The sequence below is a fragment of the Talpa occidentalis genome, unplaced genomic scaffold (assembly GCF_014898055.3).
Source record: "Talpa occidentalis isolate TD23 unplaced genomic scaffold, MPIMG_talOcc4v2.1, whole genome shotgun sequence".
Taxonomy (NCBI): Eukaryota; Metazoa; Chordata; class Mammalia; order Eulipotyphla; family Talpidae; genus Talpa; species Talpa occidentalis.
The window spans coordinates 112,938,214-112,956,585 of NW_026555331.1; the positions used below are offsets into that span (position 1 = coordinate 112,938,214).

Consider the following 18,372-nt stretch of genomic DNA (forward strand, 5'->3'; position numbering starts at 1 on the left):
GTTACATATTTTAATTGACTTATTTTTACTTTCTAACCATGCTAATAATTAGCATATTGGTGGGGATATCATGCATTATATGATATATTAAACACCAATTTTAACTAAAGAAATAAGAAATAAACTATTACACATTTTATTCAACATATTGTAAAAAATATTCAAAAATATTACACTTTTTGAAGTTCAAGTGTAAGCAAAAGAGTATTTCATAAACATAGAATAACATTCTGGTTAGCTGGTACTTGTGTCAGCCTAGAAGCTGCAAGTGTAATCCAGGGGAAACTAATAATACTTATGCAAGAGCTGCTAATCAGAATTTCTCAAGGAAAAAGATAAAATTGGAAACCTTGCTATTCTGTGAGAATCCTCCAAGTTTACTGTGATAAGTTTGAGAGATTGTTTCCCCTTCTAAATGTATTTCTTGCTTTCTTTCTCCCAGCCCCCACACAAACCTTTTAACTATTTTAAAAACTCTTTCAAGTTGTATTTACAGCATGGCTAACAGATTGTAATTTCTAAGCTAGTGAGTGCTTGAATGGAAATTTTGGGAATTCTAGTGTTTTGGGAGTTCCAGATATATATTCACAAGCCCTATGTGGTTTACTGTAAATGCAAACACATATTTATAATATATACATGTGTATATTAATGCTGTTTGTGTTTTTTGTATTTTTTATTTTATTTAAGGATATCAATAGAAAAAGTACCAATGTGGTGGAATCATGGGGTGGAACCAAGGAAAAGCAAGCTTACACCCATGTCATCTTTAAGAATGCAACATTTACATTTACCTGGGCATTCCAGAGAACCAATCAAGGTCAAGATGTAAGTTCCCAACACTTTTCTTTCTTTCTTTTTTTTTTTTTTAAGATTTATTTATTTATTTATTTATTTATTTATTTATTTATTATTTATTTTATTTTATTCTGGGTACAGTCAGAAGCGCAGGAGGGTGAGAGAATTCACCAGAGCCAGAGCGGAGAGCAGAACAGGCAGATCGACGAAATACACTGCTCAGGGGAGCAGAGGGCGCTACAGGAGAGGTCTGCGCATCATGCGGGACCCTCCCCGGTGGCCAGGGATGGAACCGGCGCTGCAGAGGCTGCAAGCAGCTTCGCAGCCCAGCGCTCAACCGCTGTGCCACCAGGGGAGGCCCCCCAACACTTTTCTTTCTGTAGAGATTTATATAAAGTGATTGTTCAGACCTCTTGGTGAAAAAGATTTGTTATAATTGATGTTGAATCAGTCTTTTAGTTATGGAGTATATTGGTATGAAACAGTACATTTTCGAGTTAAAAAATGTGTGATGTGGAATGACATAATATGTCTGAGTTTCTGTGTACTCTGAACAAATATAGTTGCCAAACTTTTAAGAGCAAGGTCTAATTTTGTGGTTATAAGGTTTGTGTAAAGCTTACTCTTAAAGTTTTCTGAGACTATAGGAAGGCCAGTGACTGACTTTGATCTGACTTTTGTTTCAGAGCCATTAACTGGTGTTGCTTTGTTATTTCACTATAGTAATATCTCCTTTTATAGCTTGGAGAGTATGTATGTATTCGTGATTGGGTTATCACGCAGAATTATTTACTCTCTCTAACTTTCCTTGCTAGAATACAACTTAATCCTCCTCTAAGTAAATTTCATTGTATGTTTCAATAGTAGAAGGACTGTTATTTTTGTGGATCTCCATAAATGTGACCTTCCCAAGGTGAGAACAAGGTAAATCACTTGTTCAGAAGCTGCCTTAAAGCTATGGTGGCAAATGGAACATTTCTTTTTCTGTTCAGATTTTCAGTGGGGGACCATTCTCCAGATTTTACTTGACTCTGTTGTTCTTTATACTTGTTCAGATTACTGACATGTGCAGCTTGGACATATAATGGAATCCTACTTCTTCCTTGACTGCCTTTGTTTTTTTCCGAGACAAAAAGCTTTGTTTAAGCAGTTTAGGCCACGTGCCTTTCTGTACTGATAGAGTGGTGCCTACTACTTGGTTACAACTAGACTTCACTTAACTATGTCACAATAAGGGCAAGTATAGTAAGACCCCATGTTTTGTTCTCTACTTTATAACCTCTCAGTAGAAATCAGAGTATGTTGGCTAGGGAAGGTACTAGAGTGGGAAAGGAAGGCATGGGGAAGTGGTGTAACCATCAATATTGCACATTGTTCGGGTAAGGACCAATTCCAAGTCTTCTAAGACTTTCTAAGCCATAGTCCAAGTTTTCCAGCCTGCCACACTGTCAGCATCTTATTGTATCATTAGACTTAAGCTTTGTTTAGTTCTTTTCTTTTTTACTTTTTTTGGAATAAACAATGAGAGATAAGTTGCTCCTTTATTAAATGAACTAGTTCTTCTAAATGCAAGTCTTATTATGTGCTCAAGTTTGTAGCAATTATGGCATATCTCAGGGTGATTGCAGCAAAACTCCCAGAGCTCCATTATTGTGGAAATCGGCTTGTAGTGATAAAAGAACTATCAAAAAGCAGGGGTACTAATCCTTCCTCAGTGACAAATAACTAGACTGCTTATTTTGGTGATAGCAACATAAACAATCTGGTTGTCAACCTAAATACTAAGGCAGAAGTCATTACTTTCTGCTCTCTTTTTAGAATAGACGGTTCATCAATGACATGGTGAAGATTTATTCTATTACTGCTACTAATGCAATTGATGGGGTGGCGTCCTCATGCCGTGCCTGTGCCCTCGGTTCTGAACAGTCGGGCTCATCGTGTGTCCCCTGCCCCCCAGGCCACTACATTGAGAAAGAAACCAACCAGTGCAAGGAGTGTCCACCTGACACCTACCTGTCCATACATCAGGTCTATGGCAAGGAGGCTTGTGTTCCCTGTGGGCCTGCGAGTAGAAGCACTCAGGTAAGTACATCAGTTACCACCAGGAGAACATTGTATTAGAGGAAGGCAAAGATTACCCTACTGTTTCTCTAGGAGCTATGGAAGTTGATACGAAGTTGATGTTTTTATTTGCTAATGACTTGTATTTCCCTTTGATTTTTCTCCTCTTAAAAATTTTTAGCAATTAATATGTACCATCAAAGTGCTAGTTCCTGTGACATAAAATTTTAGGAAAAGTACCCTATAATACTTTCTAAAAGCAGTAAAACTTATTTCTTGTGTATTGCATTAATGTGGAGCAAATAAACTACTCTGTGGTTTGATTGTAGGAGTAAAGGGAGAGCAGCAGTATCTTAAGACATTTTAAGGGGAAAGGTTAATGCTATATTGTGGATGAGGGAGAATGTAGTTTTATTGAACTTTAAACTGGCATAATAAAATTTGGGCTATTTATTAAAATAACTTTTTATAAGAAGGTAACATGAGAATAACTTTACTCTTAAAAAAATTCTTAGTCTTAACTGTAGCTGGAAAAATTTAGTTGGCATTAGAAATTCTCTGTAGTAGCATGGTAAAATACATTATTCCTGAGACAGTATTACTTAATTTCTAGATTACTTTTGAAACACATTTTTCACAGAAGGTAATACTTTTTGTTCTGTAATCTTTTTTTTTTTTAACATTTCTTTATCTTTAATCAAAGGACCACTCAGTTTGCTATAGCGACTGCTTTTTCTACCATGAAAAAGAAAATCAAAGTTTGCACTATGACTTCAGCAACCTCAGCAGTGTGGGCTCGTTAATGAACGGCCCTAGCTTTACCTCCAAAGGAACAAAATACTTCCACTTCTTCAATATCAGCTTATGTGGGCATGAGGTAAGTTCTGGATACCACAGCAAGATGGAGGTAGCATTTGGCTCTGAGTGACTTGATATTTTCAGTTGATGGCCCAATAAAATCGCCATGGAATATAACAAGAAGTATCAGAAACCAAACTTTGATACTTAAACCCTTTGTTGCCTCCTAGCATTTTGCCATCTTTCTACACCAAGGGCAACCTCTTCTGATTCTAATAAGAACTTTCCCAGTTAATTGAACTCCAAAGCTTGGAGCTGTGGTATTATTGTTATGAGGATCTTTCATTTTTGTAAAAGTGGGTCAGACTTGTCAATCCCACCTGCTTTGTAGAAGGCAGTTATGGTTTGAGAAAGCTTTACTGTTGTTAATATTGTTAGTTTCATGTTTTAGAAAGCAGAAGTTGTTGGTCCAAAAATAAAATGCCCGTAATAAAGGACAGATGTCTATATCTGTACATTTCACATGTTATGACACTTGTCCTATTGTGCTTTCCCATGGGGCAATCCAACACACACCAGGCAAGTCTGGGATGAAAGGAGAAAAATCAATGTACAAATCAAGGTAATGGCTGCCATTGTCAACCTTCCCATGTGTCTCTCACCCATGTCTCTTCCAAGTGTCTCTACATGTCTCAACTCCGCTTGTCTTCTTCCATGTCCTCCAAGTCCCTGTTGGGTCCAAAGCTGAGAAGCAAGCACCACTTCTTCACGTCTCCAGTGCTTCCTCCAAGTACTCTTCCAAGTCTTTTCCATGTCCTCTTCAGCTTCCCCTCATTGCTCATTCACCCTCATTAGGTGAAGCAGGGAAGATAGAACCCTCCCCTTTCTGGAGATTATACTGTAACATTTCCTCTCTCATTTTCTTTCATCATCTCTCCTCTTCCCTTTTGTTATCTTTGTCCCCGCTTTTTTATTCTCATTTCTTTCCCATTACCACTGTTTTCCTCGTTTATCTCTGTTGTTTTATATCATTTCTTTGTTCTTGATGTTCCATTGCTTCTTTCACCTTCATTAATTCAATTTAAGCTTAGTGAAAATATATTGCATCTGTAATATAGCTACAAGGTTTGGTGTAGGGAGAAAATTTACAGGTTTGGATTGCTAGCTACTTTAAGAAAAATATTTATTTTTTATTTATGCCCATCTGTGCATGCTGTATACCTCAGGCTAATAAAATATTGTTCATTTATACATTTTTGTCAGAAATTATTCAGCCGTGGAATCACAGGATATTTAAGCATACTGTAAAGTCATAATTTTTATAGGTTATATCCTCCAGTTACTCTGAAATGATTAAAATTGTAAACCCCTATATTTATTTCAACTTACTGTGGTGTTGAGCAGGTACATATTATTAAATCTAACAGGAGGATGAGAAAGACACTTGATGTGACCAACCTTTTAGAATTTAGGTGTTGTCATAGGCACTTGCTGCAATATGGCTTTTATGCTTTCTCTTCCAGGCTTCATATAACCTTTCTGCCATAGGTGTATGAAGGAGAGAGAAGAGCATGTGTTTTTCCTTGGCATTTAAAACTTCACTAGCAGTTTTCTGGTATCTTTGTAGGCATTGTTAATGAATTGAAGGTTTCATAGGTGACTTTTCCCCCCTTAACTTTAGGTGGCTTTCATCCAGCACAAATGATGCTTATAGTAGGAAGAGCAGTTCAGCCTTGAATTACTGTATTCATTATAACTTCAGGAACAACCAGCCCTGATTGAACATTGGAATTGCCTTTAGAATGTTTTAAAAATATCGGTATACCAATACTTTGACCTATACCAATATCATTTAAATCAGAATCTGTGTGGTAAAGAAAGAGCCACTGCTCACTAGAATCACTGACTAACTGGGATCCAATTTAGAGACTGACCTTCAATATAACTTTGCCTTTATGACTTTGTTTTCCTAGGGGAAGAAGATGGCTCTCTGTACCAACAATATAACAGACTTTACAGTAAAGGAAATGGTGTCAGGGTCAGATGATTACACAAATTTGGTAGGAGCATTTGTATGTCAGTCAACTATTATTCCTTCTGAAAGTAAAGGTTTCCGTGCAGCCTTATCATCACAATCTATCATTCTGGCAGACACATTTTTAGGTAAGCTTCATTTGGCCTATACATGCATGTGTGCATTTATTCTAAAATTATGCTATACTGATATCTTTTCGTTGCCCTGGTGTTTACAATAGATGATTAAGACCTGCAGGTAATTCTGAACCATAACTTCATAAAATGGTTAAAAAGCCTCTACAAGAAAGGTCTATTTTGGCCCTCTCTGCTGGTGCAGGGGTTAAAAACACAGCACTATCAAGCTATCACCAGTTGCTGCAACATTGAGTTTGATCCCCGGCCAGCAAGCTAACCCACATGGCACAACAGACCTCTCCTGTCTCGCCCGCTGCTCCCCTCAGCAGTGCATTTCAGTAGATATGCCTGTTCTGCTCCCCACTCTGTCTCTGGTGAGTCCCCTCAACCCTTGTATCTCCGGCCTATACCCTGGTTCTTGTATGCATAAATAAATAAATCTTTCTAAGAAAAGGTCTATTAGTCAATATCAGTGATTGCAAGAAGCTTCTGATTTTTTGGGTTAACTCATATGTGATATGATTTCTGAGAATCAGCTAATAAATTTTCTGGGAATTTAAGAAGCAAAACAATTCTTAAACCAAAAGTAAAAACAAAATATGAGCAGTAACCAAACACAATATAAACCTAAATCATGATATCTGCCACCACTTTTGATTATTTTTCTCATTCCAGAAGTGAACTGGTAACAAGTAGCAAAAGAGAAAGTGTTGAACTTTATTCCCCATCTGCTCTTTCTCTCTGTGGTCTAGAAGATATAGGAAAGTTTTAAGAATTCAGATCCCTAATTAGTGATTCTTAAGGACCACGTTTATTAGGACATCTGGGGTAGGGATTAGAAATCTAACAAAGCATCTAACAATCTAACAATTTAGCAAGCTTCTGAGGTCATTCTCGTGTGAAGCCAGATTTTTTTTTAAGTTAGAATTATTTATTTTTTATTTTTATAATTTATTTTATATAATTCTTACATCATTTTTCATTTTTTTAAAGATTTATTTATGCATACAAGAGCTGGGGTACAGGCCAGAGATGCGGGGGTTGAGAGGATTCACAGAGACAGAGTGGGAACAGAACAGGCACACTGACTGAAATACTCTGCTGAGGGGAGCAGCGGGCAAGACAGGAGAGGTCTGCTGCACCATGTGGGTTGCTCCCTGGCAGGCTGGGGATCGAACTTGTGCTGCAGAGGCTGCAATTGCTTCATAGTGCAGTGCTTAACTCCTTGCGCCACAAGGGAGGCTCATCATTTTTCATTTTTGCACAATGTATGCATTTTCATTTTGGCTATATTCCCCATATAATTCCCACCCCCCCCTTATTTTGACCCTAATCCCTCCTCTCCTTCCCCTGCTCTCCACCCCCATAGTGTGTCTCTGGTTTATAGTTGCTTGTTGATTTTGATTTTGAGTGCAGTGCTGTGAAGCCATGAAGCCAGATTTGAGAACCATTGTCAGAGGTTCCAGAGGAATGCAGTTTTAATTTTCAGCACCAAGGCCAGTGCTGAGCTTGTGCTCTGCATAAGATAACGTTGCTGTTATACTTGTACTTTGCATATGCCATCATTTTGCCTACAAGAATAGAGAAAAATGGCTCATTTTTAGATTACTTTTAGATTAGGCATAATTTGGAGTTACTTTCTAGAAATTACTAGGACACAAAAACTTTTGTTTCCTCAAATATATCCTTGTTGAATGTTAGTGAAAAGTTGTATTCACAGAGTAGCTCAGCTCATTTGACAGAACTTGAGAATTTTAATAATAAATTGCTCAAATGTTAGAACTGAAAAGATTTTAGGGATCATCTAAATTATTTTGTGAACTTTACTGATTCAGCACATAGGACCCAGGGAAGTAAAGTGACTTAAGTAAAATTGCAAAGCTAGGGAGCAGAATCTTCTACTTTTTATTGTGGAGACTTTGAAAAGTTTCTTATTCTTACCATGAATGCATTAATTTAATTCAATCCAATATTTTTTTTTGTAAAATGACAGCATTACAGTAAAGCTACTTTCTGTTCAGATATGCAGAGACCAAATAGACCTAATTTTCCCACATTGCTTAGTAGTCTATTTTTTATTGTTCTCTAGGAGTAACCATTCAGAACACATTGCAAAATATTAATATTAAAGAAGACATGTTCCCAGTTTCACCCAGCCAAATACCAGATGTGCATTTCTTTTACAAGTAAGTGTAGATGCTATTTACCTAGATTGGTTTTTAGTCAAAAGGCTGTCACTTCTGTATGCCTTGAACAACAGCTTCTATTTACCCAATAATTAATAATTGGTTCTTAAATGAGAAACTTAGTGAAAAGCAGGAAACAGAAAATTTTGAAAACCTTATTTAATTTCTCTCACATACATCGTCTGTTAAATTTGGCCTTAAGGAGACTGTACTTCATTTTCTAGGTAGTTATTACACACATCAAATCATCAGTCTAAGTAGATATGACCTCTATTCCCTTTTTAAAAATTACATTTTTTGTGCTTTCCAATACAATCAGTATTTATCATAGGAAATGTAAAGTGTGTAGTCATGAAGTATCTCCAAGTAGCAAAAAAACCATGATTGAGGGAGAAGCCAGAGCCATAATAAAATAAATCTTAATTACAATTTTTGTTATGATTATAGTGACTTCACTAACCACCTTGATGATAGCTTATCACTTTACCTTTGGAAGTAGTAAAATTTTCCTAGGGAGTAAAAGTCAGTGGACTCAATTTATATTAAAATTCTAAATCAGAGAACTTTGATACAGTTTTCATTTCTTCATGCAGCTTGGGTGCAATTATACATGGGATATTTTTGTCTTTGTAATCTTTGTCATATCTTTTAGTGAAATGTCATTTCCCTTTCAATAGATCTTCTACGACCACAACATCTTGCATTAATGGCCGATCAACTGCTGTGAAAATGAGGTGTAATCCTACTAAACCAGGAGCAGGACTGATTTCAGTCCCCAGGTATTTTCATTTCTTTATAATTGTTTCACATTGTGTTTATCATGAGGAAGAAAAACTCTATAGAATATTTTAAAACACACTCTATTCCTTTAAAACAGAAAGGTGACAAGAATCTCTAGATTTTTGCTGTCATGATGTGACAGATTCAGAGGAATCTGTCCCTGCCTATCTCAACACTGCTCAGTCACCTCAATTTCATAGTCTTCTCATGTTTGCCTGAGTATCTCATTCTCTTGAAGATTACTTATTATTATATAGTTTGTATCCCTATTCTTATTATGTTCTAGTCTCAGTAACTTTCCTGGATCATAGTTCTCTATCAACAATCAGCTATTTGAGTGATACAGATCAAGCAGTCTATCCTCTAAGTCATGTTTTATTTTTCTGTGAGGAATAATGATAGATACTTAGATGCATTTCCAACTGTTCAGTTTTCTGATTAATGGTGGTAGAATCTGACCTATAGAATGCATAATGCAATTCATTTAATTTACTGGCATTGAGAAAACAGCTCATCATGATCTAGATACTGATTAATATGGTACACTTTGGGTAGGAACATCAGGAGAAAAACATCAGTTTCATGGACTGCTTTAATGGCACAAGAGACACTTAAATGGCTGTTGACTTATTTTTCATAGATATATGTTGTTCTGTAGATAGATTATTTTTAATCTTTTTAGTATTAAGGTGTCTTTGTATCAGTTTGATTTACAGAATTAAACCCACATGGTTCAGATGCTTGTTCTATTTACAGCAGCTGCCTGAGGTTCTATTTTGAACTTAGCAACATCTCTGGATTTCTGAGAAGTCTACCTGGATAGCTTTTGAAGAGTCCTCCAGATTTTAGACTGAAGCAGATAATGTTACTAAAGACTATGTCTGTCCTTTAGAAAATAAGTCACTAGCTCTCCCAAGGTAGATTCTAATGTTTAATTCAGCTAAAAAGAACAGTTTCATGACTTTTTTCCCTTGGAGAGTAAGAATTAAGTTTCTCCTTCAACTTTTCAGAAATTTTTTCTATTTAAGAAACAACTATTTTTGCCAGGTTTCTCGAGATCACCTCCAGCAGGACACCTTAGGGTGTCTACTTTAAAACCTATTTATGGACTTTCCCTAACACCTAAAGAATCTCTGAGTGTTGAATATGGGAATATTTTTAAAAATACAAAGCAAGTCTGATGCACATGAGAATTTGAGAACCATTGAGAAAAACATTTCCGAGATTTGGTTTGTTTACTTCTGAGACACATTCTTAACCTTTGTTCTGCATTTCAGCTTTCTAAAAATCTAGGTTAAAATGTCATGGTTTATAGGTGGAGTCTTTCATCCATGTCTCAATAAAACATTATTTATGATTATGAAGCACAGTGAAGTTTGAAGACTGCTTTGTGAAACTGCTTACACACCACAATCTAAATGTGCTGACTTTGAGTTCTTTCTTGAATCAATTTCCCGTCAGTGCACAAGAGGGAGCTCTGGGATAGGAACACAAGAAACAACAGTTTGGCCTGAAGTATATATATATTTTTAGCTGTAGAAATGAATAGAAATTTATTTACTAACTATAAAAAAAAAGACCAGAGCCAGATATCTTAGGATACTATAGTAGAGGACATTCTTTGCCTTTTTTTTTTTTTGAGATCTTTATATAAGTTGCCTTATTATAAAGCTTTGAAACTTTAATATCTTCAGGGGAGCGATAAGAAGGTGCTCGCCAAGTATTTACATTGAGAAACCTCATATACTGACCACAGCATCTCAAAAGGGAGACGTAGGCAGCTCAAGACTGATGCAACCCATAGGTGTTCTCTCTTGGCCAGTAATCTTAGCAAATCAGCTTAAGCTCACTTTTTTGGGAGCAACATAGGTAGCTGCTCTATCTGGGTGACCTGGGAAAGTGATAATGTCTTAATAGAAAGTTCATGGAGCAGGAAAAAGAAGGAATTGTATATTCTTTGTCTATCGCATCTGAAATTTAGAGGGAGCAGCAAATTCTTTGGGCCGCCTACTGCAATTGGATTTCCAATCTGCAATTGGAAACGCCAACCTATCTGTTTGGTCTGGCATATGCAGTTGGTTTCTAATTCCAAAGAGTGTCTGGAAGGTGTGAGACATTTTAGATAAAAACTTAACAGCACGATATCTGCGGCAGATGAAATCTCAGAGCTGGAGTGGACTTTTGAGATTATCTAGTATAGTCTGTACCTTAGTAGAGATGAAATTACTAAAACAAAACCCACTAATATCCCTAAATGTATCCCCCTACAGCCTTTGCCTAACAAGGCTTCCTAAAATTCTAATCATGATCCTAGGCACTTAGAGGAATTCAAGGTTCTCTTTCCGTTAGGAAAACATTTAAAACTAAGCATTGTGTCCACAGTACTCCTTCAAAAACCTAAGAAATTCGTGATAGTGAAAGGTTGTATAAAAGCAAACTTTTATATAAGTTGCCTTATTATAAAGAAAACAGACAGAGGGAACCATCTTACTCTGCTAATGCAGAAGTTATAGTACATTAGAGATCCTTGTGTCAAACTCACTTACTTTACACAGTAGGAAATACTGAGGACCCAGGTTTCAGATTGGATACTGTACAGTGACAAGTAGATGGAAGAATTTCCTGACAATGTCTATTGACTTGTCATGCCAATAAGCTTTTTTCATCTTGCCATTTCCCCTGCTCCAATTCCTCCTAGACAGAGATTTATGAAGGAGCACACTAAGCAAAGAGGCAAATATCACTTTTATCCCCAGGGGGAATAACTCAACTGATTTGCAAGTTATTGGTGCTCCTTTTAAATGAGCCATATTTCCTCAAATAATGTCTTCTTTATTAATGTTCTAAATTAGAAAGAAAATCATCATTAATTCATTCTCTCTCTCTTTCTCTCTTTTCCTCTCTCTCTCGCAGACACATGACCATATTTAAATATTTGGATAGTTTATATATCAGCCTTAAATTGTTTTGCCAAAACCTCTTTCAAAACCCAAATTCTTCTTTTATATAAGTGTGGCCTCTGAGAATATTGCATTTCACAAAAGGGATGCTTCATAATTCTGTCCTGTAGTGTTCAGAGGTCAAACCCACCAGGGGTTTATCCCACAGGCTCTGATCTAGTCTTTCTATCCAAGTTGCTGGATCTATTAGACACTAGTGGAATGTTTTCTTCGGTCTTTGGGAAGGACTGTTCCATACATTTCAACTTGACAAGATGAGAGGAAAATTATTGGTTAACTGAATTCATCTTTTTCCTCCACACCATTTATAGACAGATAATACATACCTAAATCTGTATAAGTCAAAGTCAAAATGCAATAGAACTCAAAAGATTAAAACCAAATATCTTCTTAGAACATGAAAAAGCAAGGAGGCATATAAAAGCCCTATGAGCATAAGTAAAACAAAAGCTGTTATGTTGAAGAAATAGAAAAACTCTGTTACAGAATTGTTTAAATTACTTTCAAACGTTAATGAATAATCTTAAGACATGACATAAAAATAGCACAAAGCAGTCATTAGGTCTTAGGATAAATTTTGGAACAAGGGTGATAAAACTTTAACAGATTTTTTTTTCACTAAAGATGATGTAGAATCTATGGGTAAAAGGAACTCCATAGTGTCAGTTAATTTATTTGTCCAGTTCTTAATCAGATGCTGACTTTTGGTAATGAACCCAGAACAAAATCTTTTACAGGTTCTTAGAGGAGAATAATAGAACTTTATATCTTTAGATTTCAGAACTATGCATCAAAAATTTTATGTTCAAACATAGTTACAAGTGATTTATACTCTTCAGCCTCATAGCAAACACAATTGGAACAAGATGCAAGAGTATTTTATGGACCTCACACAAGAAGACTTTCTGTCAAGGCAGCTACAGCAGAGAAAGGCTGAGCTTCCTGTGATGCCTAAGCCAAGGGGAGTCACCAGCAGCAGGTCAGAGAACATCTCCCATGCCAGAGGGTGCCAGTCTGTATACCCATAGACCAGGCAACCCCAAGAAACACATAAAAGCCTTACATGAAAGAAGCTCAGCTACAATAGTGTTCTGAGATCAAATGACAGATGTTCTGAACACACAGACTCCACTAATCCTGAGACTACTTCCAGAAGGGTCAGAAATGTTTTGAGAACATAAGTGAATTCATTTTGACTTTGAATTTTGAATGAAATTTAGACAAAAACATTTTACATGAATTTATTATCTAGTAAAACAATAAGAGGTTGAATATTAGGTCCTAAGAGTTCACTAGCAAAACAAGATACAAACCAAGTAGCTCCTGTATTAGGTAGGAGGATTAATTTAAAAGAGGATGTCAGTGTGTTTACCAATAGACCAGGCAACCCCACGAAACTAATAAAAGCCTTACATGACACTCATAACTCACAATTCAGTCCAGTTATCCCTTCAGGAAATATGTCTCATTGTAGAATGCAAGACATGTAACTCCTAAAAAATACGTGTTTGAGTCTTTACACATTGTTAGTGCCCCCCTGATTCATTAGGCCATACTAGAAGCAAAATAAAGAAACCAGAAAGTCTGTTCCTCATTTGCCAGGAAAATCAAATTGAGGTCCACCTGGTTGTCCTTTGAATCAATAGTGGTTTCTCTTCTTAGAATTCACACCACATTTGTCCTTCTGGAGAACTCTAGGCTCACATGCCTCAGCTACAGTTTCTTCAGCCATTTACTCATTGGTTTCTATGGTGATTTTGTAGATTCAAAGTTGAAAATTAATCACAATTAGCAACACCTTAAAAAACTGGTAGAAGGGAGATGGTGATGGCCCCAGTAAGACAAGGGTAAGGTATTTCAAGTATTTAGCAATAAAACATTTGTCTGCTTTGTTATTTGTTTTTTTGTTCTCTTGGTAGCAAAAGGTATTTTTTTTTCTTTTGAATCTTTTTTTCTTTTCATATTTAGGCATTATTGAAATTATTATTGCTTCATGCATCCTTGATGTTTTGTGGGGAGGACCTGATTCAGACTGTGAAACTTATGTTTGTAATAAAGAATCATATTAGGATGTGCTGCATTTTAAGTGATTCATTGGGTTAAAAGAATTAAAGAATTGTTTTAAACCTATAATCACAAAGAAGATACAATGGCATAAACCAACTTTATCTCAAAAAACATATTTGGAGAAAATGAATTAAGGAATTATTTCTAAACTAAGCTACTTTAAAAATTATTTTTATTGAAGTAACTCCCAATTTTATTGAAGTATATAGACAACATATACAACATTGTATATAAATTGGGGGTCAAGATTCTTCAGAGGTATGTTGTACCGTATCTTTACCAAAACACAAAATCCTCCACCATCATCCATTGGGCCCCTTCTCCCTTTTGCTCCTCTTCCTCTACCCTCCCCCTCTGGTAGCATCAATCCTACAATTAGATTTCTAGGGTTTGTTTTGATTCTCATTTTCTGTTCCTTTGTTATTTTCTCCATGTTCCACTTATGAATAAAGTCATCTGGTGTTTTGTCTTTCTGAATTTGACTTATTTTGATTGCCCCCTCCGCCATATTTCTGTAGTTTTACAGTTCTTTAGAAAAGTGAAACACATTAAAGGTCTTTTTTATTCTCAGTGCTTGAAACTTTTCCAAATTGTTTCTCATTTTATCCTTTGTAACTGCTCTATGCAGTCAATATAGCAGACATTCTGCTTTTGACAAATTACACAAATGAGACACAAGCCTTTGAAAGTCCAGTTAGAATTGTAACCCAAGTCTCAATAGAATTTTTTGCAACATTTGATTATTTTATTTTATCCTTTTTTTTTTCATTTTATTTGTAGTTCTTCTCAATTTTAACTGACTTCTTTATCCTTTCCCAGGATAAACATTTTTTCACCTTTTAAAACTTCTCTGTGGTGGAGAGATAAAATAGAAAATTATTTGGGGAGGAGAGGTTTGAGCCAGAAAGCATGTTAGTAATTTGTGCTAAACAATCAGAAGTGTAATTAAAATTGAAAATCATTGTTGTACAAATAATAGTTGTGTTCCTGAATCATTTTTCTAATTGGTTACCTAATTTTTTTCAATTAAGAGCTGTTTTTACTGATCTAGAATGTGGAAAGTAGGGAAATTTTTTAAGTAACATGGTTTTCATTGTACTTAAAAAAAACCTCTTTCTTAGTCTGAATATACTCACTATGTTCTTTTTACAGAGAAATTAAGGTAGATCAGAGTAAAGTCATTTTTCCTAAGTGTCATCATTCACTATTGTTTTCAATTGACAGCATTGGGCCTCTGTTTCTGAAACATGTTATAAAGAACTTTATTTTCATTTCACCTTTGTCTACAAGTCTAAAGCACTCTTTGGAAAGACAGGCATGTAAAATGTAGTCAACTTTTAGGCACATAGATAAAGGAGAGTGTGAAATTTTACTTTGCTGGTAGACTGAAAATTATAATTTTGGACTGTGTATCATCAGAAAGGTATTTGAAATTAAAACTTAAGGAGTGGTGTCTTATGGATTCTCCCTATTATGATATGTCCCTCTTTTTACTATTAGGTGTTTCAGGACAACTGCATTCAGCACCAGCTAAGATCTAATGGAGTGGGGGTTTTTAGGAAAATGCTCTATGTTTACACAGTTCAACTTGAGGGAAGTGAAGTAGACAAATAAAGGGAGCAATCTTCTCTAACTTTAAATGATTTTATGAACAAAAATAGCCATCTCTATTTGAGTCTTCCCAAATAGCTTCTTGCTTCAATCAGTAAGGATTCTGTACACAGTAAGAGTTGGTAGATTTTTGAGACATGCTGTGGTTGTTCCCTAAATAAAAAGAAATATGTTATCATAAATAAATAGATGTATGTTATCATGCCCATCTACCACAAAGCAGAGTTTCAAAAAGTCTCTTTTTAGGTCCTTTTTGAGAAATTCCATTGTGCACCCCATTTATCATTTCCTAGTGGTGAGAGTAACCATTTCATTAAAGAAATTATCCTCAGCTGAGGAAACCGAGGATTGCAAAATCATTTGTAACATATAGAGCTATTTGTGGACCTATTGGTAGTTTTGTTTGTGTTTTCACTTTGGACAATTTTGTTTTCTCTCCCTTCCCATCTAAATGCAAGGACCTGTGCAACATTGAGTCCTTAAAACCTGTCACCTAAGTACATTACCTTATACAGAAAAGTAGAAATCATGCCTCCCTTTACTACCTAGTTTTTCTGGTATATTCGGTTGGCATGCCCGGTGCTCATTCACTGCTCTTGAAGTTCCTGGGACAGTGATCTGCTTGTAACTTTATTCCGATTCATCTATCACTTCATCCCTTTGTCAGGAATTCTCTTTCTTTCTTCAATTCTATTATGGGTAACACCTATTGGATATATTAGATTAGGTTTATATATCACTTCTATCCAGAATCGTCTGTCTTTCCTTTAAATTTTTTAAAGATGACATTATAGATATATAATTCACATACTGCATACTTCACCCACTTAAAATATACAATTCAACTGTATGCTAGTATATTCATATTAGTATATGTGCAGCCATTACTGTGGTCAATTTTTGAACTTTTTTATCACCTTCAAAAGAAGCGCCATATTCTTTCACTTCCACTTCCCTGTACCCTTGCCTGCTTCACTGCCTTAAACTACCACTAACGTACTTTCTGTTTCTATAGATTTTCCTATATGGACTTTCCTATCAATAGCATTATATAATATATGGAATTATTGGTTAACTTTTTTTACTTAGTGTAATATTTTTGAGGTGCATTCTTATTGGGACTTACATAGTGTGTTCATTTTATAGCTAAGTAATATTCTCTTGTATGGCTAGACCACATTTGTTTATCCATTCGTCTGTTGATAGACATTTTGGACCGTTTCCATTTTTTGCCTATTACGAATAATGTAACTGTGAATATTTGTGTATTTTTGTGTATGGATGTATGTATGTTTCCATTTCCCTAGGAGTGGAATTACTGGATCATAAGATAACTCTGTCTCTACACTGCTAGACTCTTCCACAGCAACTGTACTATTTACATTGTTATCAGCAGAGTGTGAGGGTTTCAATTTCTCTGTAATATTTTATTCTGCTTATATTAGTAGGTATGAAATAGTGTGTCACTATGGTTTTGTCGTCTTCAGTTTTATTTTTCATGTGTGTTTCTTCAGAATACACACACTGCTTCCACATATACAACAGTCACTCATATATTAATTGGACTCTATTGAATGTGCTACAAGGGCTATCATTTTTTGTTGTTTTTCATTTTTTTTATTTCAGCAAGTGCCCAGCAGGCACCTGTGATGGATGCACGTTCTACTTCCTGTGGGAGAGTGCAGAAGCTTGCCCTCTGTGCACAGAGCATGATTTCCATGAAATTGAGGGGGCCTGTAAGAGAGGATTTCAGGTAAGGGACCAAGCTACATAAGAAAAACTGGTCACTGAAGTTAGAATTGGTTAGTCTGGTATTATTTACATTAGAGAAACTCAGATTCAGGGACATGGCTAAAACTTACAGTTAATGTGACATTAATATGCCTTTAAAATCAAATTTAATAGCTAAAATCTCACATTTTGGTGTAGCTAAATATATACACTGGGCGTGTGGGAAATGAATTATTGCAAAGTAATTGTAGGTTGTGTATGTGTACCTGGATAGGTATAACTGACTTACCACACAAGTATATCTAAAGAGTCAAGCATATACATATATTTGAATCAAGATCTTACTCTATGTTTTTTCTATAATCATTTGTTTATTTAATGTTCATAAAATTATCTTTTTATGCTTCACAATGGAAATACTTTATTTTCACTATAGAATTGTTATAAACTTACAATCACCTTTTAGAGAAAATGAAAAAGTATGATTTTACAAAGTGAAAAGATCTTATATCAAAAATTCTTTAGTATTTCTCTTCTGGAAAGTGATGATGATTAGATGTTTAAAACTGAGGTTGCAACAATTTCTCATTCAAACTGTCTTCATTGATAAATCTCTGTTTAATCTTTTATGAGAATGTGGGAACAAAGGATTGTGAAGTGGTTCTTTTAAATATTAATTTTTTCTTTATGAGTAATGTCATTTGGACACTTTTTTGTATTTGATGTGTTAAAATACCTAATTTGCCTCATATTCCAAATTAAATTTGAGAAATATCAAAAATCAGTTAAATATACCTTTCTCTTATCATTTAGATGTTAATTTTGAAAATATTTGTCAAATGATATAGAATTTCAATTAGAAAAAATGAATGCCATTTCTAAGTTCATACAACTGCTTATTACACTCTTAGCACATTGCAACAACAACTAAAAAAATGGTATATAATAAGAGGGTATGGACAACTCTAATCCCTGAATGAAATATTTCAAAAAGTCAGCTCTTCAGTGAGCCTTAATAACAGTGATAACTCTCACCATTTTCTATTATCTCTATGAACAGATGTGGATTTCTTTGGAATCCAAAGTTTCATGATAGGGAAAAAGTGATTCCAAAATGTTACTGTGATATCTTTTAATGTTTCAATAATCCCACTGTGTTTCTGTCCTATTTTCTGCTCTATTACTTACAATTTTTCACTTTATATTGACTGAGAAGGCACATCCCAATT

General features: G+C 35.3%; 1 protein-coding gene across 4 annotated transcripts in view; it reads left to right on the plus strand.

The window, feature by feature from the left end:
• The window catches only part of ELAPOR2 (endosome-lysosome associated apoptosis and autophagy regulator family member 2), a 179,856-nt gene that overhangs the window by 139,898 nt on the left and 21,586 nt on the right, over positions 1-18,372 (plus strand). For 3 of the 4 annotated variants that reach the window (XM_054692480.1, XM_037510727.2, XM_037510719.2), the window contains exons 13-19: positions 691-828; positions 2,617-2,880; positions 3,563-3,736; positions 5,631-5,820; positions 7,898-7,994; positions 8,672-8,773; positions 17,039-17,165. In XM_054692480.1, coding sequence (XP_054548455.1) covers positions 691-828; positions 2,617-2,880; positions 3,563-3,736; positions 5,631-5,820; positions 7,898-7,994; positions 8,672-8,773; positions 17,039-17,165 — 1,092 coding nt within the window. Of the gene's footprint in view, positions 1-690; positions 829-2,616; positions 2,881-3,562; positions 3,737-5,630; positions 5,821-7,897; positions 7,995-8,671; positions 8,774-12,573; positions 12,708-17,038; positions 17,166-18,372 lie in introns of those variants that run through there. The other variant, XM_054692481.1, reaches the window with a different exon arrangement.